Here is a 27,941-nt window from a genome sequence, read left to right as displayed (position 1 = left end):
GCCCACTTATTCGAAAATCTATCACATACATGATTTTTGAGGTTATCCAAAAAGCACAATTGACTGTAATATTGAAAAAGAAAATGCATGCTCTGCTCACAGGAAACTCTGTACATATAAAACTCAACTCTAAAAACAGTCAAGATAAAATCACTTGGTTGCAACATGAGTAAATCTGACAGTAGATGCCTAGTGGGGAGACTAGAGGCTTCTCTGTGCACAACTGCCGACTGAAAAAATGTATGCTCTGCTCACAGAAATCTCTGCACATAGAAAACTCCACTCAGAAAATAATCTGAGTAGATAAAATCACTTGGTTTTAGCGTGGGTAAACCAGACAGTAGATGCCTAGTGGGGAGATTAGAGGCTTCTCTGTGCACTGAGGCATAACTAGCATCTACTGTAGTCTGCATGTGTGGTGTTTGGCGAAAACTGGTAAATTGTAGTGTCGATCAATAAGCACATGTTAAGCAAATGAGGCATTTTAGGTGCAGTTTTATTCTTATTTTGCCTCTAGAATATGCATGGATAAAAACAAGCCTTGTTTTGATCCAAAGATACATACATTAGTAGGAATATGGGACAACAGGGAAGTGGAAGCAGCGCACTGTTTGGTCAAATGTAAAAATAGAATTAAAATATTTGGTCCACAGATCATCATGATCATTTTGGCCGTAGTCATGCAGCCATTCCTATCCATTCTGATGTACTTTGGCCAGTGTGATTGTCAGACAGCTGTTAAATTTCCTTCCATGTGGTATCAAAAAGGTTTCAGTCCCTAATTTAAACTTGTACTAAATCTCTCCATCCTTGTCAGAGCTCCAAAGTTTCAGATCAGGCCTGTTGCATCCGGTTGCTAAATCAAAAAACTCCCTTGCGAAAATTGCCGGTGGCCTTTTTTCCGACTGTAGAAGGTGTTGGTCAAGTTAGGTACGGTCTATTTGCTGCTTACTTCCTTCCGAATTGAGCCTGGCAGCAATGCAATTGACACTTTGGCCATTGCTCACTCCAGCTCTCTATACCCGCCTCACATCTGGCCACAATCCACTCTGCAATCTGACTCAGGAGGAGAAGTACAGAGTAAGTGTTGCCTCCCGGCATGCCTAGCCCTGCCAAATGAAACCATAATTCTGCTATGACAATGCCCCCTCTACCCTTTTTTGTAATTGTTCATCAAAACTGAATGCAAAAACAAACTTTCCCCCCTGCAACTGGAGCACGTCCGAGGTAACCCAGTTGGTGCATCTTGGCACAGCTTTTGCTCTGCTCGGTGAAGGCTTTTTACATGCTACATCACAGAATAACGTTAACCTCAACATGCAAGATGAAAACTGCTTTTATATCATAATGATTTGCTAACCACCTACACTCAAAAGCAGTGGGCGGATGAAGGAAATTAGCTTCTCCTATAGGAAAACTTAAGTGTTAATTTGCATATAGCTCCGAAGACACATGAGGATTGTGCCTGACTCCATCATTATTTACTTACAAGAATCTCCACTGCTTAAAAAAAAAAAAAAGAAAAGAAGAAAAACATGTGCAGAGCTGATAGACTCTGCGAGGTGGGTGATGCCCTGCGTTTGAGTGTTTTGTTCGCATGTGTGGGAGCTCGGATGTGGCTGCCGCGTTTCCTTTCACAGGGAGCAGCAGCCGGGTTGTGCCACAGTAATCCGTGCGAGTGCAGACACGAGTTACATGTTGAACTGGATGTTTGAGGTAACCTTTCAGCAGATTAAGAGAGAGACTTGGCTGGAAGACAGATTCCGTTTGCTTTGTTCAAGAAAGGTTGTCTGTACGGTTAGTGTTCTTCCTTTATTCAGCTGTGATGAGAATATATACATGCATGTATGCATACGCAAATGTTGTAACTGTGGAAAATTCTGCAAAACTCTGTTCAGTGCTGTTATTCAAGATTCAATGTAGTGTTTACTCAGCTTGAAGGAACTGAAGCCAAGTGTAATTGCAATTTTTTTAGGAAATGAGTGGCCTGTGTGAAGAAAATATGCTATTAAATGTAGCTAACATTTTAAGGTTTAAATCACAAATTGCTTATTTTTAGTCTACAACATGTTTAAGACTAAAGTAGGATTTAAGGTCTTTGTATATGTGAGGTTAAGACACCTATAACAAAAGCTAGGAGTTATTTCTCTGACTTCCCTACATCCACTCCCATTACAATGTTATTATATTGCCGCCCTTTTTGGCCACAGATGCTTCTTAATTGATGCTCATCATGCCGCTGCCAGTGTCTATCAGGGTCTGTTCAGGTTGACTGCATTCTAGATTAGGTCTAATTGTTCTCTTGTCTATTTGGGCCGGGTCTTGCTGTGCTTCAGTTCCCTTTGGATGAGAATAAATCCATGCACATTGGGTTCGGGTAGGTTTTCCAAGTGTTTATTTCAGATCAGTTGTGTCATTTTGGACCTGTGAGGATCTCTAGTTGTGGTCTTGAGTAAGCAAAATCTTTCTTTTGGGATTGTCTGTGTATGGTGGATGCATTATTGGGGATGTTAGAGAAGGAGTGCAGTTATGGTTGATACCAATGTGGTTCTAGGAAGGAGCACAAATATTGGTGATTTAATTGTGATGACTGATTGGAACAAGTTGTGCCAAATCTGTTCCAGTCCAATTAAGGGTTTACATTCAACAGGTAAACTCACATAGCGTGGGATATTCAAGTCCAGTTGCTGCCAGTCGTTCTCATCAAGATTCCTTTAAACCATGTTCAGCATCTCCGACCGTTGTTGTAACTCTTGTGTCGGCAAAGGAAGACATCCTGCTAAATAAATAGCATTACCTGATGTTGGCTTCAGTTCACAAAGTTAACTCACCTCCGCCTCCCTCTCTGCAGTCTGCTCAGGAACTCTCTATCCAGGATCTCAGCCAAACTCTGATCTTATTTCATCCTTTTTTTGGCCCCTGGGCATATGAAGAGTACAAGATGCCCTGTTGCCGTCTGTATTGTTTTGGTACAGGAATACACAAGAATAGGTATTCTCTTGGGTTGTGTGAGGCTCACCTACCGCCAGAACTTCCTGTCTTCTTTGGAGGTGTGTTGTAAGGTGTGTGCCCTTTCCTGGCTACCTGTGTAGGGTTCATCTAGTCTTGTTATTCAATTCAATTTTCAATCCAATTTTATATATATAGCGCAGATTCACAACATATGTCATCTTGCAGCGATTAGCATAGTAAGGTACAGACCTTACAAATTTGTAAACGGAGAACAGAAAAACCCAACAATCCAAAGATGCCTTTGGTTTCCCAACGAGCAATGGTGGGAAGGAACTAAAAACCCCTAGAATGGGGAAGTGGGAAAAAAAACTTAGACAGAACCAGGCTCAAGGAAGGCAGCCGTCTGCCTCGACTGGTGGGGTGAGAGTGGGGGGGAGGGGGGTGAGGATAGCAAGATAACATAGTTACGCAACTAAAACTGTTAAAATTAGGCAAGTCTTGTGGAATTGTCCAATAGGATCATAATTTGTAATTACCTGGGATATAGGAAGCACGTAATTACAAATATTACTTGTGCAAGTTTTGAACCTTGCTACACACAGACATCCCTTGAGGAAGAATAAAAGACACAACCACGTTTCGCATTTAATACCAGAACATTTTTATTTAACATTTTTCATTTTTTTTCCCCCAGCCCATCACGGTTGTTACCAACCAGCTGCGTGTTTTTCTTCATCCATGAGAATGTTTTTCCTGATTTTACTAAAGTGGCCCCTTTGTATATTCATTTTTACCTTGTTCTTAGACTTCTGACAGCAATCTGAATATCCCTCAGACAAACAAAGGAGTTGTCCTTCAAGGCGAAATCTACATTTCAATCGTGACTGTTCAATTTAAAAGTACACTTCAGTCTATTGATATGGTTGTCATGAAATGGCTTTTTATTATTTTTCTTAGCTTTAATGGCATATTGTTCCCTCCTGGCTGCCTTTCTTTCTCTCTCATATACTGAAATTTCATGTAAGACTTTACCATCAAACCAAAGCTGTTATTAGCCCACAGGTGGTCATGACCAGGGAGAGACGCCATAGTGTGTCATATAATGAATTGTGTTAATGACACCATCTGTTGGCATTTCTGCTTTTAATACTGTAAAATCATTTCAAACTGCATAACCAAAGCGCAGCCATCATCACAGAATAGAAGCTGAGCCTTCTGTTAGTCATATATGTGCAATTCATTGTTCGTTTGAAGCTGATAAACTTGATATGCAAATTAAATACAGATTTCTATGCTTTTTTTTTTGACTGATATGATGCTTTTTGCACAATTTTGCAGACAACACGGCGTCCATACTGACAAAGCGAGGTGGCTTCAGGAGGCGAGAGCAGCCTGTGTATCGACTGCCCGTGTTGATTGTGGACAGTGGAAGTCCTGCCCTCAGCAGCACAAACACGCTCTCGGTGCGGGTTTGCGACTGCGACTCTGACGGCGTGGCCTTGTCTTGTGGAGCTGTGGCCTACACATCGACTGGCCTGAGCACCGGCGCCCTCCTGGCTATTTTGGGCTGCATCATCACACTTCTGGGTAAGACCTACACGACCTCGGTGTCAGAGATAGAAGTCTGTGTAACTGCTACTTGTTTTTTTTTTCTTTTCTTTCTTCTAGCTGAAGAGGCTGGTGTTAAGCTCAGAGTGTTATTATTGAATAGTTGTTTTTAACAACCTGAGTTTTATTCTCGTATTCTGGGCGTCTATTTCTATCCAAACATTTCATTCAACACTTTAATTATAGTCACCCACCAATATAACTGGGAGTTTGTGTCCAAATTGTCTAAACATAGTTTTATTTGCCTTGCAGGCAGTTTGGGAAGAAGTATTTAGATCCTTTGCTTTAGCAGCAATACAACAGTGTAAAAACACTTGCAAGTTACAATTAAAAGTAGTGTCGCAATTGTGCTTTAAAGTTCAAAATGTCAAGTACTCAATATGCGGACAAATGGCCCTCTTCAGTGCTAATGTATTGGTTAACTACCATTAGCATTATACTGTTAATAAACTATTATATATACAGTTGAGTAGTTTACTCTATAGCAACACATCGGATCTTGTTTGAGCTAAGATCACATGTGGCTAAAGGTGTGAAGTACTGCATCTAGAGTGACATTTATCTCTGCAGTTCAGTAGCGTACAAGTATGAAACAGTGTATAATGATAATATTCAAGTAAAGTTTAAGTAGCTCTAAATTAAGTACAGCGCTTGACTGAATGTACTCGACTCGACAACTGCTCGCTGTCCTGTTTAAGTAAAAGCCTCACGTCCTCCGATTTCAGCACTTAAGGAACAACCAAAAGAATATGACCCCGGCTCATTACAAGAACTTTATTCAGAATTAATTCCGATGCAATTACAGCAGATAGGTAGACGGCTGCAGCATACGAGCAGAGAGAACAGCACCGAGTAAATGTTAAGACCTCGTTCAGAAGCAGGTCTGCAAAAAAAAAAAAAAGCAATAAAAACAACCAGCGGTATCAGCGGCTAATAGCTACTGATGTTGCACAAACAGTGATGGAACAGAGCCAAGACATCGGTTGTCATTGTAGATATTAGCGAAAGCAGCAAATATTTGGCTTTGGGGGAGTGAAGCAGTGATACCCTGGAACTGAACAAAGAGCAAACCTTTGTGAAAGACTTGCAGCAGTCCCTGAGTCTTAAATTCTCCTTGTCGGATTGCTTGTGTAAATAAGGCTGCAGTTAATGATTATTTCCATTCATCATTCATCTGCCAGTTATTATCTCAAATGATCAATCAGTCATTTGGTCTATGAAACATCAGAAAACTGCAAAATTACAAAAACCTACTGCAAAAGGTCTTATGATCAACAAGTTTTTTTGCAGCAGCAGAATTTCATATGGTGAGCAAATGAGCACTGAAGGAGCATCATCACCCACAGGGACTCACATTAGCAATTCTAGTTCATTAAACATATATGTATGCATTCAGATCATGCTACAGTATAGATTGAGGTTTATGGGATCACCTATCTGACAGTCCATGAAATCAATGGGATCTGTAAGCCTGTGTCTGCAACATGACCACACATGTAGACATTTTTAAAACAGCTGTTCAAAAGAATCCACAAAATCTACCTGTGTCATTTAACATTTTTTTTATCCAAACGGAAGACAAAATCTGGAATGAGAACATTTTAAAGAAAGATGCCCCCCTGCTGTCCAGAAAAAAAAATAAACCCTCTTCCTTATCTGCCGCCCTCTGCTCCCATAATCATTTAGTCTCTTAGCAAATGTAAAAAGTGGGCACTGACAGTTTACATAGACTTCCTAGCTCTCTGGCAACACTTACAGCTTACACGCTTAGCTCCGTTTGTCTTTTGAGTTGCAGAGGGTACATATATTTAAGCTAACAGCCTTTGCGGTTCAGAATTAAGTTCAAATTTAAGTGGAGGTAATGCAGATTTACAGTCCTGCACTCTGAACCGCAGCACACCTCAGTATTTGCAACACATTCAGACTTATCTTCGCTGTTATGCACTCTTCGGGCAATTCAGTGTGTAAGAGAAGTCTTGCTAAAATAGAGTTGCATGTTGAGGTCTTGTACAGGTCAAACCTGGGGGGAGATATCTTCCCCTCATATTTCCTCTTTCCATGACCTCGGTCAGCTAGCTCTGAACAGCAGAATGGATGTTTACAAGCAAAATGCCACTGAAATCCTGCCAACAGGATCAATTAGCTAGAGTTCGTTCACTGGGTTTTTACTGAGATTCTGGAGTGTTTTTATTTTACTCAACTGCTTTGATGAGCCCATCAGATATCAGATGGTTAAATTTATTCTGTTGTTTTTCTTGCTAAACTGAACCAAGAACTGGATAAAATATATACAGTGCCTATAAAAAAATATTCACCCTTTGTTGCTTTCAATATTGAATCATGGTTAATACGATTTGCCTTTTTTGGCAAAAATTTACAAAAGACTCTTTCATGTCTAAGTGAAAGCAGATTTCAACAAAATCATGTAAATTAATTAAAAGTCTAAAACATAAGTGAAGTGTGGCTGCATAAATATTCACCCCCTCCATGTCAGTATTTACCAGATGCACATTTGGCTGCAGTTAAAGCGTTGAACCTGTGTGGGTAGGTCTCAGTCAGGCTTGCACATCTGTACAGAGATATTTTATCCAACCTCTTCTTTGCAAAACTGCTCAAGATCTGTCAGGTTGCATGGAGATCCTGAGTGAAAAGCCCTTTTCTAGTCCAGCCACAAACTCTCAACTGGATTGAGGTCTCTGGCTCTGACTAAACTACAAGCTTTGGATCATTATCTTACAGGAAAACAAATGCTCTCCCAAGTCTCAGTTCTTTAGCAGGCTGCATCAGGTTGTCTTCCAGGATTTCCATATACTTTGCTGCACTCATTTTTCCCTCTACCTTTACAAGCCTTCCAGGTCCTGCAGAGAAACATCCTCACATCATGATGCTGCCACTGCCATGCTTCACAACTTGTTGCTGCCACCACCATGCTTCAGGGTGTCTTCGTAATGACATTTTTTAGTGTTTGGTGTCCAACAAACATAATGTCTAATCAGATGGCCAAGACGCTCAAATTTGCTGTCATCAGACCTTCCAGTTGATTTTAGAGTAACTGCTGGTTAACTCAAGTTGAGATTTCAACATGAGCTTTTGGACCAGTGGCTTAGTTTTTGCCACTTTCCCATAAAGCTTTGACTGATGAAGAACAAACAACAATTGTTGTTTACACAGTCTCTCCCATCTCAGTTCCTGAAACTTCTAAGTCCTTCAGAGGACTCGTGTTTTTGTTGCCTCCCTTACTGGTCACTTGGAAATTGACTTGTCTCCATGCTTTTGCAATTGAATAATCTTTTCAGAGAGTTGCGTGGAGTGGTCCTTTGTCTTCATGGTGTAGTTTCAGTCAGGAGTACTGATTAACCAGAGCGTAGATCTTCCAGGTACAGGTGTCTGTGGACTACAGTCACTCTAGATACATTCACTACATTTAGAAGATCTCCATTTCACTAACTGTGTGACTTCTAGCACCAACTGGCTGCACCTGTGTTCAATAATGAGAGTCACTTTAAAGGGGATGATTACCAATCCAGTCAATTATTTTACATTTTACGTTATTAATAAATTGACATTGCTTTGTAGATATCCATTTTTACTTTGTCATAAAATAGTCTTTATTGTAAATTCTTGTCCAGAAAACCAAATTAAACTGGCCATGATTCCGTATTGAAAGGCAATAAAATTGGAGAACATCCAGGGGGGGTGAATGCTTTTTATCAGCAGTTCACGGTCACCTTGGCTTCATGTTCAGTAATTAGCTTGTCCAGCTGTGATGGCATTACTGTATATTCAACATCTGTTTTTTAATATGTAACACGAATACGTTCTCTTGATTGGACACAAAAACAAACACAAGGATGTGACTGATTCAGCTGTTAAAGTACATTTTTACAACCCCCTTTTGCTAGTTTTGCTTATTTGTCATTTATACGACAGCCAGGCCCTCCTGATTTGGAGCACTAAAAAATAAAATGTGATAATGTGCATTTTCCTTGACAGAAGGCAATGCCTCAAGGCAGACTGAGTCAGTGATGAGATTTTAGATTTTAAAGGGGAACTCTCACAATGGCTTCCCCCAGGTACATGTCAGTATATTTTATTAACTTAATAATAGTCCAAGAAGGTCACAGAGATAAGTAATGTATAGAAGATTGCATTTCAAGGATGCTGTGCTTCTGTTTTTGTGTAACACCATATGTTAAGTAAAGACACTTGTAAATGAGAATTCATTAGCTACTCTTAAAGATGATGCAGCGGTGAGCCGTCGCCTCCAGGCTGCATTATTGCTCATAAAACCCACAGACAGAGCGTTACCCCCATCAGGGCAGAGTCATAGTTTAACGCTTAGGTGATCTTCATTGAAAGCTGGGGAGGTTCTAAACAGCATATACAATAACTGAAATGAGATCTTTGATGGGGTCAAACTTTGCTTTTTATTCTAATCCCCTTGAAGTCTGCCTTCTTTTCATTGCGACAGAATGCTTCTTGTGATAAATGAAAACTTCAAAAGAGCAACGGGGGAAATACGAGGCAGTGCACCCCTGAACCCAGCATCGCTAATGAAAGCTGGCTCTGTTCTACACGGCGTGGCCTCAGGCCACAGGCTTAGAACTAATGGCCTCCAGTTTAATATACCTCCAAGTCGCCTTGTCTCTGTGTTTGTGTGAATGTGGATGTGTGTCCTTAGCTGTCCCCATCAGTCTGTTTTGCTCAATTGGATCAGCCTCTTTCCTTCTTTTCTCTGTTTCCTCTTTGTGCATATCCACCTCCCCAGCCCTCACCCACCCTCCGAGACCTCTTTCTTCCCTTGTATTAACAGCCCATGCGTGACCACCCTGCCCAGTTCTTTATTCTGATCTTCCTTGATAGTCTTCCATCAAGATCTTTTTCAATCTGTAGGTAGCAATTGAGGCCGTGATTGCGTGTGATTGTGTTGTTGTGGATGAGACACGAGCTGGAATAAGACCCGTGCTGCGTCTCGCTGCTGTCGTCCTCATGTGCTGTCAGTCTTAAATCTGCTTTATTTTCTCCCCCTTTCTTCCTTTTCCCCCCATCAATCTCTCTCTTTCTCATCAGGTGAGAGGAACACGCACTCCCACCAGCAGCACTGATTCTAGTTATCTGTCGTCATGGCTGGGTCTAATACCTGCAATGCATGTTGCGTGTGGAGAGCTCTTTGGGGTGCCACTCCTCCGCTTGTCTTAGTATTCATTTTGTCTGAGAGCTTCAATCACAACGGCTGATAGAAAATGTGCACTTTTCATTGCCCTGCCTTTAAACCACACAGCGCCGTGTGCACATTAGCATTAGCGCTACATACTCATAAGCTAAGTGGTCATTAATCATAGGTTGATATTTTTAGATTTAATTACTGTGCTTGTCCTCTACTTCTCGCAGTAATGTTCCTGAAAATGCCTGAGCACCGCTATGTTTTTAAAGAAATGTCAGTTCAAACCTTTTTTTTTTTTTTTTTTTAATGATGCAGTCACTTTCGGATGATACATCCAAACTACTGAGACGATCATTATCTCGTTAAGATCCAGCATCCTTTTTCCCGGTACAGGTCAGGTATTGCTCAGTCCTCCAGAGGGCCAATTAGGACATTACGTAGCTCTCCAAATCTCCAGACAGATATTTCTATCTGAGCATTGCTTATCAGACTCATTCTATAAATCACCATGTCCATTCATCTGTCTGTTGTTTTACTGTCCGTCCCCTGTGCAAGTCCTCTGTCTGTCTCCGTATTTATGTGTCTGCTTTCACACAGCAAACTCGCCAGACGATTTCCTCTTCAAATCTGATCTTTATGCTCAACTGTGCGTATTGTAACCTAAAAATGGCCGCATCAGACTGGAATGTTTCAAGTGTTTAATTGTATGCTATCACTGCAACAGGGAAATAAACCCTTTATTTAACCGAGCAAGTCAATAAACAGCAAATTTATCTTCATGATGCGTGAAAAGAAAAAAAACAACGGCTTGCAGAAGGATACAGAGAACAAAATAAAAACAGAAATGTTGATACAACAGTAAATAAACACAGGCACTATAATCTGGACAGATGCACCGCTAACAGTGTGACAGCTAATATCAGCAACAACATACACGCGCCATAAACGCTATTTGAATCATGCAGCAAACATGCAGCAGCGCTGATAAAGAATGACATGTGGCCAGCAATATGGAGGTTTTGTGTTTGCTGATTGTGATTGTTTCTTGTTTCTCTCTATCAGGTTGTCTGGCAGATTGCCTTTGCTACTGCAGACAGTGTCATCCCAGGGGGAGAGTGATATCTGTCACGTTGCTGGGGAGGCTTGACACCTCGTTATTTGACCAGACACCTTTATTTTCTTGCTCGCTCGCTTCCACGCGCATTGTGTTTTTTTTGTCCTAATTGCAAATCAGTTAATATTACAATAGGAGTGTCAGAAAATTAATCAGCAGCTGTTTTGAAAATTGATTAATTGTTTGACATCTATTAAGCGAAAAAAATAAAAAGGCAAAATGTTTGTTGTTTTCAGCTTCTCAACTGTGGGGATTTTATTGTAGAATAAATATGTTTTGGTTTGGGGCCTTTGGTCTGATAAAAGACCCCACCTCAGGGATGATTAAAAATGAAAAATAAAGATTTAGAAAACTGGAAATTTAAAGTCACAGTGAATGTGAATTAAAATAGACTGACATCAGATCTCTTACATTTAACTGGATTGCTGAAAGTTGCCCTAATATACACAAAAATCACTATATAAAGGTAAACAAATCCTTGTGATGGAGTGTTTTTAAAGTTAATTGGCAGTGCCTGACTGCTAAATGTCAATTGATCCAAAAATGAACAAAGATTTGATGTGAGTGAAGTTTTGGTGGACAGTGAAAGTGTTTCTGGCCGTGGACGGACCTTTGCTACTCAAAGCACACCCTTAATTATGCATAACTTTAAGCTTTATTCCCATTTAAACGGCTGAGTTTTATATAAATCCACCCCCTGTACAGCTGTCATGAGTGAGAAAACTTGCTATAGAGACCAAAATCTTTTTTGTACCAGACTGTAAACATGTTTATTTCTGCTGTAAAGGTGAACATTTTAACATTGGGCTCTATGGGGATTGACTCGCTTTTGAAGCCAGCCTCTAGTGGTCATTCGAGGAACTGCAGTTTTTGGTGGTACTAAGGTTGTTGCTTGATGAAAAGTAGAAACACCTTTTTTTCTTAACTGAGATCCAAACACACCTCATGCTATGATTTTCACTTTGCTAGCTACTCCTACCCACTAACTAAGGATGGAGGTTAATTTTATACGGCAGGTGGAATTAGTTATTCATCTCAAATTCACTTGTGATTGGATACACTTATGCATGTCCCTCAAACATGTCAAAAAAGAGGAATTTTCATATAGGAAAACTCAGAAATAAGTAGCGTATATCAAATGGCATTTTGCAGGTGTTGCTATTTTTTAGCATGTGACAAAAGATAGTGCTGTACATGTCCCAACCTGCTGTTCTTGTAACTAGGTTGTGAGAACAGCAGTTTATTCATTATACATACTGTAACTAGAGAGGAAAAAGTGGTTTGAGTTTCATATTTTCTATCAATATTGTCCTCTGTGTGTTAAAATGATTTATTTTTTGTACTTCTTGGCAAACAACAGCAGGTTAATTAATGCACCAGCAAATCAGGCTTTTAATCAGAACCTAAACTGCTCTGTGTGATCTGATGAAGGGTTTTTAAGTGGCCTCACAGAAACAACTGATTGCACTACAATAATCTGATAAAATTCTGCTTCCGTGATTATCTTCACAGATTTTTCATCATCAGTAATTACTCCTATGGCAGTAGGATACACTGATCTTTTTGCCTATGTGAATCTATCCAGTAGCTGTTTAGTTTAACTGAGTGAGTTACATTCACTTTCACTAATAAAGCAGTGTGTTGTTGATATCCTACTTGCACCTATTCTCATTCCCAAGGCATTGAATACTTCCATTTTTTCAAAACCACTGGCATCTCAGAGATATATACAGGATGCCATGTGTCAGTGGTGCAACCCACAGCAATATCAACACCTATAGACTTATAGCCACAAGGCTCGCACCCAAGAAACTAAAGTTTGTGTCCCAGTTGTACCAATATTTTTTCACTTAGTTTCATTTTGTTTTGCGATTTAAGTCTAACTGTTTGGTTAGGTATAGAAAAGGACCATGGTATGAGGGTAAAACACAATCTTTTACAACATCAAACACATTGCAAGAAAAACATCTGGTTGCCTGAAACGGACGACACCAGCAGAGAGCATTTGGCTATGGTCTCATGGCTTGTATTTCTGACATTAATTCCTTTTTATAGGTTTATTGAACCATCTTGTGCTTTGAAAAATGACATTAAAGTGTACCAAGTGAATTGAAATGCGATGGCAAGTGAATCTGACAAAGTGGCCATATGTGACGAGTCCCTAAACACTTGGTTCCAGTATGTTTAATGATTAAAGCTGGAGTCTGGGACTTTTACATCTAAATTAGCATCCGTTGCAAATGAGTTCACACAATGCTGATTAAACCTATCAGTGGCTGGTAAATTGCTTTGTTTTTCACAGTATACCAGAGTTTTGAATCTGGTAGCAATGTGTTTAATGCCAACCAGCAATAGGTTTGCCAGAGCTAAGTAGGCTAGCAACTTGGAGTCTGATGGAAAAGCCAAGGAAGTGTCCAAGAAAAGTTTGTGCTGCTCCAGAAAAAAAAAAGAAACTGCACTCAGAGGAAGGATTGCAATCTTAAGAAGATACATGCAATAGGCACCAGAATTTTTGTAATTACTCCTATGGCCAGCAGGGGGAGACAAAAGCTCTGCAAAGCAGCAAGGAGCCAAAGTTTGGAGGAAAAAAAATGTTCATAAATATTTATTTTGCAAATGTGCTTCATCAAGATTGTGCAAATGTGGTTTGATAAGATTTAACTGACAGATGCCTCAACAACATCGTTTTATTTTGATTTAAAATGCATCTCAAAGCAACTTTCTCCAACTGGGATGAGCTCAGGAAAAAAGTCTCCCGTAGCAAAATGAAATTCAAATCTTGGCAGAAAATTGTATTCATGTTGGACCTCATAACTCGTAGCAAGAATAATAAAACAGGGCTACAGGGCTTTTGATCATTTGAAATGGATACTTCGTTTTTTGGGGGGGGTTTTGCGTGAATGACGTTACTACAAACATGATGTACCTACCATTAATTAGTATTTAAACCTAAAGCTTCCTTTCAAATCAGACAGCGTCACAGCTGCTGATTAATACCTCTTATAAACTAAACAGCTGCACAGAGACAGTGTGTGGGTGACATAATGAGTAAATAATCAGTCCCCAGTTCACCAGAATTACACAGAAAAATGCTCTAATGAGAATGTGATGCTTGCTAGTGAGAAAAGGGCAGCATAGAAAACTCACCTTGTTCGCTATTGATTGTGCCACGTAGATCATTTAAACAATTCAATTACAGCAGAAGCCTTTGTAGCAGTAAATTGATCTCCTTTTCTTCTGTTTTTTCATTTTGTGTACATCATCGGTACAGGTGCTATGAAGAGTGGGGCTCCTGTTGTAACGCCGTTGTGTTTGCTAAACTGCCTCGGCTGGAAATCATTTCTTACAGGACCCTTGGTACCTGACACCGACTGACTATTTGTATGCCTGGCCATCCACCTGCTCGTCCTAGTAGCTTGTGATTGGATGTTGGCTCGTTTCCAGCCTGTGAGGCATCGTGGCTGCCTTCTAGGCATTAAACCCTAAAGAGCTTTGCTGGAAAGCACTGAGAATATTCTATTTCAATGTGCCACTTTGTAATTCACTTTGGAGAAGCCTTACTGAGTCGAATAGAATTTAGAATGACTCGAGTTCCTAAAATCAGAGGAAACAGTCTTCCACAGAAATGTTTGGCATTCTGTCTCAAAGCACGAAAGAGTGTCGTGGATATTGGTCGCTCTGGCGGGACCATTCCAAAACTGGTGAGTGGTGATACCAGCGCTGCCATTGAAGGGTACAAGCAGCCGCCAAATAGCCAGCAGAGAGCCACTCATTCATCTCCTGCAGTCTTTCCATGTGACACTTTCCTCCCTTCCATCTCTTCCATTTGCTCCCTTATTAGAGAGTGTGAAGCGGTGTTTGAATTCGGTTCCTGGGCCTCTTTCACTGCTGCCTGCAGTAGCTCAGTGCCGAGAAGGAAAAGAAATATGGGCCCACGGAACGATATTTCACTGGCACCAGCTTGACATTGATGGATAGAGGATCATTAGACATTTGCCAGTTTGCTTGGGCGTAGAGTTATTTTCAGCAATAACGTATGGGAGAGGGAACAGGGGCTGGAGGAAGGCTTCTGGAAAGATCTCAAAGGGCCACAGATTCTAGTTTTGGTGGAGTTTTGTAGAAGTCTCGAAGCAAAATGTAGGTGGTGCAGTGCACAGAGGGGCACGATACAGTGATGTTACATCTTAGGTTTGCCTGGTAGAATTTGCAAAGCACTCTGCCATTAAACTGATAGGGAAGTGGTATTTTGTCAAACATCCTCCCACAACCCTGTCAGAGGAAGTTATACTCAGATTGACAACACATGAAGCTTGTTCTAAATGTACACATTTTTCATGGGTTTTACAACAGATGTCATGTAACACTGTTAACTGTGTTGAAGTTGGGTATTTTGGTCAAATTTGTACCACTAGCTGATTGCCATTTGAACCATGTAACCATTATGCTTATTTTCACCATTTATCTATTGGTTTGAGCTGATTATTCCAACAATTTTTTTTACTCCTTTTGATATTAAATTGTTTAGAAATTACTGATAGCCACAAATTTCCATCATTGACTTTAATCAACTCTTCAGCTATTTATCCATTAGTTAGGTGACTTCTTGAACTGTTTATTTATTACTTTAGCATCCATTTCATTCATTTACTAATTTAAACTTAGTAATGCAAACTTTTAGCTAACTATTTAAACTTCAACTGTTGAGTCAATTTAGTCATTCACCTTTAGCATCTATTTAAACTGTTCCTGAACAGTTTGTTACTTTGAGATTTTGTTCAACCATTGTAATGATTTATGTTCATCCTTACTCGCTTTCAGCTATGTTTAGCTATTTAGGCTGTTTGTTCATACAGCTAACTATTTAAACTAAAACTTTTGGGTCATTTCAGTTATTTGAACTTACTTTATTATTAGTATTTTTGGTATCTATTTAAACCATTACTTTTAGCTAATCATTTCAGTCATTAACTTTACCTAATTATTTATTTGGTTTATTATTAGCTAGCAACTTAATTTAATTAAATTTTGCTAATTACTTCAGCTAGTTATCCATTGAATATGTCCACTATTTATTATGTTCAACTAACTGTTTAGTACTTTTAGCATCTATTTCAAACATTTTAATTATTTTTTCATAGCCCACTACTAGGTTTCTCCACTGTTTGTGCATGCTTTTAACTATTTAAACTTTAACTATGATTAACAGGTATATGAACTCTTTATTCTTTACTTTTAATAAGCATTTATTTCTCAGTACTTTCTTGCTAATTGTCTTTTGCAAACTTCCTTTAGTTAAATAGTTAGTGAACTGATAGTTTGCACACTTTAAGTTATTTAATTTTTCCGGTTTGTTGAACCACTCTATAAGCTCTCCATTTAACCCTTAACCTCAGAAATACCCCCCAGGTACAAGTAGCCCGCGGTTTTCAGCTCTTCCTGCATTTTTTTCGGCTGGCTGGCGCAGAAAGACTGGACGTCGTCAGCCAGTATTGACTCAGAGGTGTTTCCCTTTCTCTGCAGTGATGGTTCTGCTGATTGTGACGATGCGCCGGAGGAGGAAGGAGCCTTTGATTCTCGAGGAGGAGAGGGACATCAGAGAGAACATCGTCCGCTATGACGACGAGGGAGGCGGCGAGGAGGACACGGAGGCCTTCGACATGGTCACTCTGCGCAACCTCAATGTCATCAGAGACCCCAACGTGCGGCGAGATGTCACACCGGACACTCCGACCTTCTTTCATTACCCCACAGCCTCTCGCCCGTCTTATAAGTCCCTGCCAGACAACGTGGTGTTTCGAGAGTTTATTTGGGAGCGACTGAAGGATGCTGATGTGGATCCATCAGCTCCCCCGTATGACTCCCTGCAGACGTACGCTTTTGAAGGTAGCGGCTCTGTAGCTGAGTCGCTAAGCTCACTGGAGTCACTAAGTACAGACTCAGATCAGAACTATGACTATCTCAGCAACTGGGGACCACGCTTCAAAAAGCTGGCTGACCTGTACGGCAACAGCGACGGCACCAGTGTCTTCTCATAGCCCCTGAAAGTCTCCCTTAACATTTCTCAGACTTAAAAAAAAAAAAACAAAAGTAATTTATTGTCAGAGAAGATGATTTTTGTCTGTCTTAGTGCACTGGAGGGAAAAGATTCAAAGACAACACAAGAGATTGAGAGAAAAACACTTTGACTTCAAAGGTTTTTTTGGTTTGTTTACCTCCCTGTATGGATTTTCAAAACGCGTGCCATGGTGAGCTTTGACACAGACTTCAAAAGTGGCTTGACTGAGGAGGAAACCTTGTGTGCAAAAAGACATTAAAGGTTTCAGATTTTGGGCTACAGTCCAACCACTGACTGCAGAATGCATACATGGAGCTTTTTTATGAGGAGGCACCTGTCCTTTCATTCCAGCGATGGGCACGGGCCCAGCACTCCTGCTTTGATGCATTCCTTTGCTATCTTTGTGCTAAAAAAAAATCTCAAATTTCTCATGAAATGCCGTGTCCCTGGAGGCTAATCAGTAGTCACTTGACTGTTCATGTGAAATTTGACAGCATTTTGTATGTTTTTTTTTCTTCTTCTTTTTTTGGGTTGGGGGACTGTTTTTCACGGACTCAGTCATACCTCTCCTCACTATATGAAGTGCAACTGCACACATATAGTACGATATAAACAAGTAGTTGATGTGCTAAGGAAGTGATGTGAAGACATAAGTTGTGCAAATCATAAAAAGAACGACACTCTCATCAGTTTGATGTCTCCAAGGGGTGAAACAGGAAAACACATAATTTCTCTTCTGCTCCTAACAATACATTTTGCAGATGTTGCAATGTAGTGTTTGTCTCAGTCCGTTTTTTCTTCAGCCTTTCTATTGCCAAGTCCAATGTATAATTTCTGAGCTATAAACTGTCAGGATTTAGTTGTTCTGCCTTTGTACTAGGCAGGTGGGCCTGGGAACATCTGCTACATCAGAAAGCTTCGCTGATGGATCAGTCCTTGTTGTGCTTGATTGCGAGATTCACGCCACATAGACTCTAGAAAAAAAAAAGAATTTGTTTCTGAAGTGACAGTCCTTTACCTGGGTGAAGTTGCAGTTTGTAAGTAAATGAATTTTGCTTCTGTAGTTTGCAGAGTCCAGCATATATTGTCATTCAGAAATTAAATAAATAATGTCGATGGTTTGAATATTGATGGTGAAAGGACACACTGTATGATAATCATATTGTGCCGATTTTTTTTTCTTCCAGCTTAGACAAATTCTGTTAAGGTTGGGTGTGCACATGTACAGCCGATATGTATTATTATTTATTTTGAAGAGGCAGAACTGTGCACATGATGTTTTTATCCTTTTGCTGAAAATAAAATTGACATTCAGTTCCTTAAAAGACTGAACAGATTTCTTTCAATCCGTCTGATCATGTATGTATATAGAAAGAGAGGTTATTTCTGACACCAAACCAACAATAATAATCAGTGATTCCAAAAATGGTGCTTCTTTCTTGGTGCATTTGGGAAGCTCAAGTAACCACAGAGAGGGAGGAGGCAAGAGGAGAAATTTCTTTTTTCATATCGTTTTTTGATGAGGCTTTTGTAGTTGAAAGCCCTGCTAGAGACACTCCACAGAGGCTCGTGGTGATGGCTGGAAGGCTCACCATCGGCCATTTGAGGAGCATTTTTTGCAAGTTAGCCAGGCTGGCATGGTGCAGTCAAAGGAAGCTCCATTACAAGGCTGTTCAAATACTGTGTCTCCTGTGACAACTGACAAAGGAATATGTACACAGTGTGCATGCATGGTTGCAATAGCACTGCTTATTTAGTCTAGAAGCAGCCAAGATTTTAGAAACACTGAGGTCACGACAACCCCAATAAGAAAATTTCAGCATACACCATTCTATTTGTCATGTGTTACATATATCTGTATTTCACAGTTGAATTGTTTCCTCCCTGTAGGGCACAAAAATGTTCCTTCAAAGGCTTTATTTTGGCACAAAAGCATCCACATTTAGGACTATCGTCTCCAAAAACATATGAATAAACATTAAAAATGTACCAATGTGTAATTTTAGAACGTAAACTCCTCTTCACATCATTAAATTCCTCAAATTCCCAGAGATGAAGAACAAACGAGGCTCAGTGGGTTCAATAAGCTTTGCCTCGACTACAACACTTGTCTATCAAGTGTAAGGGCCAATTTACTGAAGAAGATTTGGGGTTTCCAGCTGTGATTTACAAGCAATTGTTTTAAAATTTATCTCAAATCCTCCTGATGATTGCGTTCAAAGACTGTACAATTCAGGTGGAAATATAGCCGTAAAGTTTGGAGATTGAAATGGGGAAATTCCACCAGTGCAACACCATCACAATTCATGGTGGATGGTTCATGTTCCTTTGGATCAGCGTTGGTAGGTATTCACCACTGCTGACCACAAGCATCCCACAAGCCTCCAACCCAGTTGTCTGGCCTCAGATTTGGTTCAATCAAAACTTCTCCAGTCTTTTCACCTGCCCATTTCTTCAGTGTCCACGCTTTCTATTTGAACCAATTACTTTCTTGTCTCTAGCGTTCTCTAAGATCTTAACAGCCAAGCCTTTTTATTGGATTTTTTAACTCGTTTGGTATACCCAAATGGAGAAACTTGGAAAAACTGTGAAGCTAAAATGTAAGTACGAGACTTTATTTGAAAGGTAGCATCTTCTAGTTCCTGATAATGTGCTTGTTTAGCAACCAAAGTTCAAACATGGCTGAGAAAAAGTAATTTTTGTCCTCGCCTTTAATCAGTTGAATAACAATAACTGAGACATGGTTTATGCTAGACATATTCACCACATCAGAGAATCTTCTACGTCTTGTCAGCAAAACCAGTATGAAATTCCAGACCTGGAAGTTACATTATGAACAGTCCAATGCTTTAGATTTTTACACTTTTATTCATTATGCCAAGCCATCAGAGGTGCACCCCAAACATGCAGCCAAAGTCATGAAGAACTCTATTCAGTCACAAAGAAAAACAAGAAGTCCTGCAACAGATGGCATGTCCTCCACAGAGCCCTGATCTCCACAGTATAGAGTCGGTGTGGGATTACATGAAGTGACAGTAGACAGACAGGAAGCTTAAATCCACACAAGAATGGAAACTCGTCCAAGATATTTGAAACAATCTTTGTGCCTTGAAAAATGAGCAAATGACCTAAGAGAATTGGGGCTGTTTTAAAATAGTGGTTAAACCAATTATTGAATTGATTTCGGATAGTTTTCTGTTTACTGCATGTTGTATGAAGTTAATTGATCAATAAAGTCTGTTCATGGCATTTCTTACAGCATCCTCACTTTGCTTTTACTGCCCCAACACCGACAATAAAACAATCCCACACTAGTTTGCTTGAAAGTGAACTGATATCTACAGCAAATAGTCCCAGAAGTTTGATTTCCATGTTTTTTGTACATCTGTGTCCACAAACCATATGATACAGATGATGAGTTAAAAACTAGACAACTAGCGCCTCTTGCTGTTGCTGAATCTCGCCACTCAGAGTCGCGAATAGAATTGACAGTCTAATTTGCGGTGATGCAAGACATTGCAATGAACTTGTTATGCATCTTTGCTTGGTAAATATGTCGTCTCCTTACAGGTATTGACATAGTTTCCAAAGCTTTGAACGTGGCAAAAACAAAACATTTAAGAGTTTTTAAGTGGGAGTCAGGAGTAACCAAAGTACCATTTGTGCCCATTATGATGCAAACCAGTGTTCTTCCTTTCCTATTCACGGGTTATCCTACATGACAACGTCACACGTATCAAATCGAAGGGTTCTTGTGGAGTCTTGTAGTGGAACCGAACAGAAGCTCAAGCATACAATCATTTCTTAAGATTTTCATAGTGAGTCAAATGTAAAACAAGACAACAACTCACAGAAAAACATTCCTGAAACCCAAACAAAGGAAATGCCAATTTGTTCTTAGAATGTAAAATTGCACTTTGAAGTTTCTCTTACAAATTAAGTAATAGATTACAAAGGCTGCATTGCATGGTCCAAGGCAACCAAATGGAAGTGATATGTGTCAGCGACAGGCACTTCATCAGCAGTAAAAACAAAATTGTTTGATGTTCAAGAACATGTTCAATTAAATGCATCAGATGCAAAACACCATCAAAATACATAATGGAAACCTTGAGTTCAGCTACAGGAACAGATCCTAAACATGCAGTCTCCCCAATGTATAACTGTCTATTATATCCCCTAATTACAGGCTCCTTCGCCATCCGTTGCTCTCCACATGACATCTGGCAGCAAAACTGGCAGAAAAAAATACTTTAGAAAATGGCACATTAAGTATACTGTAGAAATTGTGAAAATTTACAGCAAATATCACATATAATGATGTTTTAGCTGGTTAATGTGCAGCAGAACTGTGTAATTTTACATCAACAATCAGACACCGCATAGATCGAATTACTATTTGCAAAAACATACATATAAACAAACTTTTTTGTGTGGTTTGAGTAGATATTATTTGTAATTAAACAAAACAAGGAAAATCAAATCTGTTCAATAACAGTTTAAAAATGAATGACTAAGTTTTCATTCCTTAAAGTTCATAGTTTTTTTTCTTTTAAATGCAGACAAATATCTATAAAATAACATTTTCATTTCATTTCAAAGTGTTATTTCATGGTCAGACATTTTAAAAGAAGGAACTACTATTTACAGGTGCCTGCTGTTATTGGTCATTCTTATCTCTGGTTTTTTTTTTTTTTTTTTTTAAAACAACAGATTTTTACAGTAAACATAAATGCATTTTGGAAAAAGCACTTTTAGAATTTGGCTGTATTTTTACAATAATTTATCACAGCATAATTCAATTCAGACTAATTAAACCTTTATTCTTCATTCATTTAAAAATGATAAATAATTATTGATATTGAATGAAATTATACATTTTATCATGATAAAATTTTCAGGTCTATCGCTCACTTAGTGTGGTGTTGTCAGAGGGTTAGCGACTCAGTTCTGACACAAGATAAGCATTTTGCATTATCCTTTAAAGATGGAGTATGACATTTTAATATGATTCACCTTATATCAGATTCAGTGAGTATTTCTCATGCAGTCTTTCTGCAGAATCACAGACTTTTAACTCTCACTTGTTGGCACAAAAGTTACATTTTAAAACTTCACTAGCTAACATGCATTATATCTGTTTAGGTTGTAGCATTTAGCATTACAACTACATCGTCTCAATTTTTAAAAATATTGTTTTGAATTTAAAAATGTGACTCTTCTCCATTTCTTCCAATGGCATTACTCTGTTTTCTGAGCAAACATTTATCCCAATATAGATTTTCTAGCGAGATACAGACGGTAGATCACATCTAGGCTTCATGACATTCCTTTTACACGGCGTCTCGAACAGAGACATCTGATGTGATAGCAACTGCGACCAGATGTTGATTTTGATTGAGCAGCTGTCACTCAAAATCAGGAGAAAGTGTCTTTAAACGCCCGCTACCTGGGGTACTTATGAGCAATCAGGGACCCTCTGCTATCAGAGGCTCAATCTAGACCTGGGCTGATTGCTTGTGTTGGCCCTGATGCTTGGCTGCAGGCAGGCCCCGGCCAGGCGACACACACTTCACTCAATTCTTATCATAACCATGCATCATCAGCAAATTGCCCTGACAAAGAGGTGGCCACTTTCAGAGACTCTCAGCGAGATGAGGAACACGCTTTCCCTCAGATTGTCTGCTGGAACATCGCTAATAGAGTTTGACCTCTTGGCTGCCTGTTAAAGAAATCATTCCCTGCAGTCGCCTTTTGGCTCCACACAGGTGTCTGCGATCGTTCATCAAACAATTACTCTCTGCTGTTTACAGTGTGAATTACAGTAATGCTTCATGGGATGCTTTTTAATTATGTTTTTTTCTCTCTGCAGTTTTAAACTTAAAGAAAGTCCCAGATTAAACAGCTGTGTGATGTTTGCACCAGAACGCAGTACAGTAAACAACCGTGTTCTTTCATGCAGGCATTTAATCATGAGATTCATTTAAAAATGTGCTTTAGGTATACATTTCTGCCAGGTTTTAATACAAGTATAAGATGCTCTCCTCTTTAGCACAGAAGAAGAGAAATCAGTTGAAATATAAGCTTAACTCTAAGCCAACTGGGGACTAAGTCCTTGCATATTCATGCATACGGGTGAATATTTATTTCTGCGATTACCCAGCATGAAACAAAACTCCAAAGAAAGTCTGTCTCCGTTTTCTCGCACACCACAAAAAATAAAAATAAATAATCTGCCAGCCGTCCGTCCTGGGGAGCCTGTTGGTGGCGGAGAAATAAGGCCCCTGCTCCGGCATCAGTTGGACGACTCCTCACTGGTCCTTTGAAAAAGAGAAAAGGAGGGAAAGGAAGATCAAAGGCCGTTGCAACACCATGTTTTATTCTCTGTCTCTCTCAGCAGCGCTCACAGTTCGCTTGCCTTCAGCGAGAGAAATGGCAGACCTGAGGTTTGTGTACTCTATAGTTCCACCCAAATTAGACTGGTCCCGGACCTGGGCTATATAAATAATTCTCTTGAGAGGGATGTGTGTGAGTGGGAGCGCAACAGCTTGCTCCCTGAGCGCCTGGGGAACAAGGAAGGAGCGGGAAAGTAGGTCATAGTGGCAAGATTAGGGTAATAGAGTGTAAAAGAAGAGAAATGTGGCATAATCGCTGGCAAATTATTCGGATTTGATCTCTCATTGATACATCAGTGTCCACTGAAACCGGACAGAAAAACCTGATCAACAGGAGTCGGCGCCTTTTTCTGCTCTCAGAGGCTGCTTGTCTAGGAAAGGTCAAAAACAACAAGATCATTTAGAGAACGATGCAACTGTCAGGCATCAGAATTCACACGAGTTCATACAAGTTGACCCGTACATTTAATGATGTGACATATAGGGCTTTTTAAACTGTCCCCAGTATTGTATTTTTTGCTCCAGTTGATATATTTCAAGTGTAAAATCCAGTTAGTGCTGTAGAGTTTTCTAAGAGACTCAATACTGACTTCATTCCTACTCTTTCACTTAGTTTTTACATTTTAAGCTTTGAATTCTCACCCCTGAAGGAAGCACAACCTTATTACATCATCAAATTTCTCCTCCTTGGAAAGTTGAAAGAAATCTTTTCTTGCAGTATCTCATACAAAATACAATAAGAGCTGCTGGACAGTCCACTGTCTATAAAAACAACCTCGGCCTCATTCATTCTGGGTCACTTTTTTTTTTTTTAAACGCAACTTCCCCCTGTGACTGTGGAGTCGATGTGAACATGCTTGCAGCATCCCTACAATGATGAATTAAAGTAATTAGAAAATGACACACTGAAGCCCTCTCCAGTGATGATTGGCAAAAAACATGTCAGGGCAACATCAGCATTAATGAGCCATAATCGACATAGGCCTAATTAGCAGCACTTTGTACTTTTACGTAGGTTTCTCATCATTAGCCAAGCCTGGCTTGATATAGCGCCGAATGTGTGGGTGGCATAAGTGTTTGTTTATCATGTAGACACGGAAAATAGTTACATGCTACAACAGCCTCGGTGGAAAGGAAGTGTTTTCTGTAGGCCTACATCTCCCATCAGGAGGAGCTTCGGGGCTAATTAGATCTCAAAAGACTGTGGAAAGAGACATGCATATTTAAGCAAACAGCAGGATTTACTGTAGGTGTTCAGGGGGTTTTCTTAGCTATCTTCAGCTTGATTTATATTTAAATCAGGCTGACTAATAAATCATCTATCAATGGGACTATTACAACCAATCAACAAAGCTTTAACACTGCTTCTGTGCATTTTAGCACCGTCGGTCTGATGTTCTTGAGCTGCAAATTGAATCAAAGACAAGTTGGAATCCATCATGGATGATGTTGTATGTTTTTACATTTTCTCCCCTCTGCTGATCTTAGGATGTTTGTCTGACATAATTAATGAAAATATTCATCGATCATGTCATCCGCCATGCACTAATTTGCATATTTTTACATGCAGCAAACCGAGCAACCCAGTCAACTCCTTGCTTAATAATTCACCGGCTGTTTTCCCCTCTTCCATTGTCGTCGCAGGAGTGCGAGCATGCAGGGGTTTATTTTTCTAATAAAACCGAATGGCACAATGAGAGGATGGAATTATCCTGGTTGTATTTAATTGAGTTTGACCAGGTCCCTGCTCAGTGTCGGTCTAATCTCCCCGCAGCACTGTAGTCTCTCTCCCAGGGAGACAGGGGAGGCCGATAAACTTTGAAGCTTGTGCTGAGAACCTGCTCGCTGCACCCTCTGCATTATTCATGATGCAGGGACTAGAGCATCTTCAAATGGCCTGTCATTTCCTTTTACCCTCCATCACAATGGCCATATGCTGCACACACTAGAGGAGGGGACGTTGGGGGGGAGGAAGGAAGCAATCTGCAGCTAAGCTTAGCCAAACACATACATACTAACAGATACATCTACAGGTAAACCCACACAAGGGGATATGTGCAAGTGGGGAAGCATGGGAATTCAAAAAATAAATAAATAAATAAATAAAAAATCCTTTGTAGCATATTTCAATCTTGCCATTCAAAACTAACTTCCTCCCACTGCTTCCACCCCACGCAGCTACTGCAGCTAAAGTAAACACGACGAGATCCCCGTGTTCCTGCTAAACTAGAAAAGTTCTGAAAGGACAAAAGAGAACCATCAAAAGTTTTCCGCAACAGTCTTAAAGAAGTTTGGTGACATTTTCGGAGAGGTAAGAACCGCACCGGCGTAATTGTTCTCGCCAGAAAGATGCAAATCTCTAACAGCGAGGTGAAGTTATTATTTTTTTGTGTCCACAGCTAAACAAAGTGTGGAGGCGTAATCATTGTCTGAGTTTAAGTCGCATGGTCTTCAGTTGTTCTCTCAGATGCGTGACATTTTGTCAGCCACCCCGGAGTCCTTGCATCCGACGTTCCGCGCGTTATTTGTATTTACAGAGTTTGTTTGCGTGACGAAACCACACAAGGCGCGTCCCTCGGAGGTAATTGGGATTGCCGTCATTTGGCCTCCCTAATGTCTGCCATTCAGCATTAACATGTCATTAGCTCTTTCTGGGACCGTTCACTCAGAAAATTAGAGGTCTCCCTAGACCTCCGGCTCCATCAATATGGCAAAACCAGTTGACACCTTCTCTTTATTGTTCTCTGGAGAGCGAAGCAGAATGGAGATGGGCGTGGGAGGAAGAATTGTATTTTAAGAGGTTCGTGATTAAATTCATTTATAAAACTTTCTTTCCGTGGAATATAGCTCGCCGTTTTCTCAAAGATCAGGACTGACATTTTTGCCCGACCTTCACCTTGACGTAAAAAGATGGCGCTGACAGATTGTGGAACGTGATAAAATTGCATATATGGTTCCCGAGGGCTGACACGGATTCCGCTAAAATAACATCAGCCTTAAAGCGATTCGTTAAACGCTATTGTAAAATCCCTGTCCTTGTTGAATGGTGGAGATGAACTGCACTGCTTTGATACCTAATGACAAAACATCTGGCAGATGGTTCCGGCGCTCTCATGGAATTGCTGCACCTCCAGCATTTAGTCTTTGTAAATACCTTGTTTTGACACCTAGAATGGCGTCAAGTCGAACTTGTTTTTGTTGTTGATGCACCCTCTAAATAGGTGGCTGCCGTAACGTGAAGCTCGTCTTCTCCGGGGTAATTAGAGGTTAAAATTAAATCCAAATACAAATGTGCAAAGCCACAAATAACTCTCATAACTGTTTTCCTCTCATCTCTCCTGTTCGTATGATGCAGATGTTGAGGAGGAGTAGCTGCTGGAAATACTGCAGAACTTCAAAGTTCTTGGGCTTTCCCTTTATTTTCATGTATTTTTTCCATAGATAGAAAACTTGAAAGACACTTAATCACTGGCTGAAAGATGTTATTTTCCTATTAAACAAAGAAAATTTAATACTTGTTATGCACATAAATATAGATTTCCACTCTTTAGTTGCACACTGTAGAGACATACATGAAATACTTCTTCCTTCCAGATATCTTTGTAAATATTTGCATTTATTAGCCTGATCTGTCCTTTGGATTAAATTAAATGCTTATATAGCATTAGTGATATTTAAAACTGTATACAGATTATTCTCCTCTGCCTTTATTATTATTTTACTCGATGCTGCTCGTCTTGTGCTTGCTGATAAGTCGTGGGGGTGGGAAAGAAACAATGAATTAAGAACAAATATTTGCATAAAAACGGTCTTTCATTGATTTTTTTACTCCCCAAAGGGACGACAGAAGGCAAAGCTTAAGAGTTATGTTGTGTTTTAACCATAAAATTCCCTACTTGTAGATATATTTAAAAATCCATATGAGGAAAATTACATTTTAAGGCAAACTTGACAGTGAAAGTAGAAGTAGCAGTATTACTCTCTGTTCTGTTTCTGTTGCTTTCTGTTATGTGGAGGCAGCAGTAATGATAACTGTTTGTTGTAGGAATAGTAGAAATAATAATATGTGTATAATGAGATGATGAACCTGCTGAGTGACAGAAAAATCAATGAATACGTATTTAAAAGTGCCAAATATTTGCTTGTTCTGGCATTTAAATGTGAAAATTTGTTGCTTTTCTGAGCGTTTTTCATTATTTTTGAGGAATTAATTAAAGCTTTTATTTTGTTGACTTTATTTCCTTATTGGCTGGCTTCTCACAGAATAAACTGCTTGGTGTGTAAACTAGGGTTGGGCGATTGGTTAACATTTTCAGAGCGGCCACCGGACTCGGTTCAAAAAGGACTTCATGGCATAGGATCATTGTTGCCCACACGTTGATTTATTAAGGTCTCCTACATTTTTTTCTATTTAAAATGTGTAAAATCTTGTTATTTCATTGCAGAGAAACGCCCAGTTCTTTCTTACACAGGTGTTAACAATGGAGGTCCTTCTTTCCGTGCACCCTCTGGATCAAAACATGTAGGAGGAGTGACCGTTCTCAACTTTTCCTGTTAGCTAATGGGTGGAACCATGAACACCTCTGTAACAAGTTTCTACAAAATTGACACTTTTGAGTTAACGCTGAGAAATTTGTCTGTTTTTAACCCAAC

General features: G+C 39.7%; 1 protein-coding gene across 2 annotated transcripts in view; it reads left to right on the top strand.

Moving 5' to 3' along the window:
• Window positions 1-18,239, top strand: part of LOC111587678 (cadherin-7) — a 177,015-nt gene extending 158,776 nt beyond the window's left edge. For both annotated transcript variants that reach the window (XM_035942691.2, XM_023297738.3), the window contains exons 11-12: window positions 4,291-4,539; window positions 16,359-18,239. In XM_035942691.2, the coding sequence (XP_035798584.2) occupies window positions 4,291-4,539; window positions 16,359-16,873 (764 nt within the window). In that variant the 3' untranslated portion in view covers window positions 16,874-18,239. The remainder of the gene's footprint in view (window positions 1-4,290; window positions 4,540-16,358) is intronic.
• Window positions 18,240-27,941: the final 9,702 nt, after the last annotated feature.

Source organism: Amphiprion ocellaris, chromosome 22 (assembly GCF_022539595.1).
Source record: "Amphiprion ocellaris isolate individual 3 ecotype Okinawa chromosome 22, ASM2253959v1, whole genome shotgun sequence".
NCBI lineage: Eukaryota > Metazoa > Chordata > Actinopteri > Pomacentridae > Amphiprion > Amphiprion ocellaris.
Note: the sequence above shows the minus strand (reverse complement) of the source record. Positions and strands in the feature narration are given on the sequence as shown.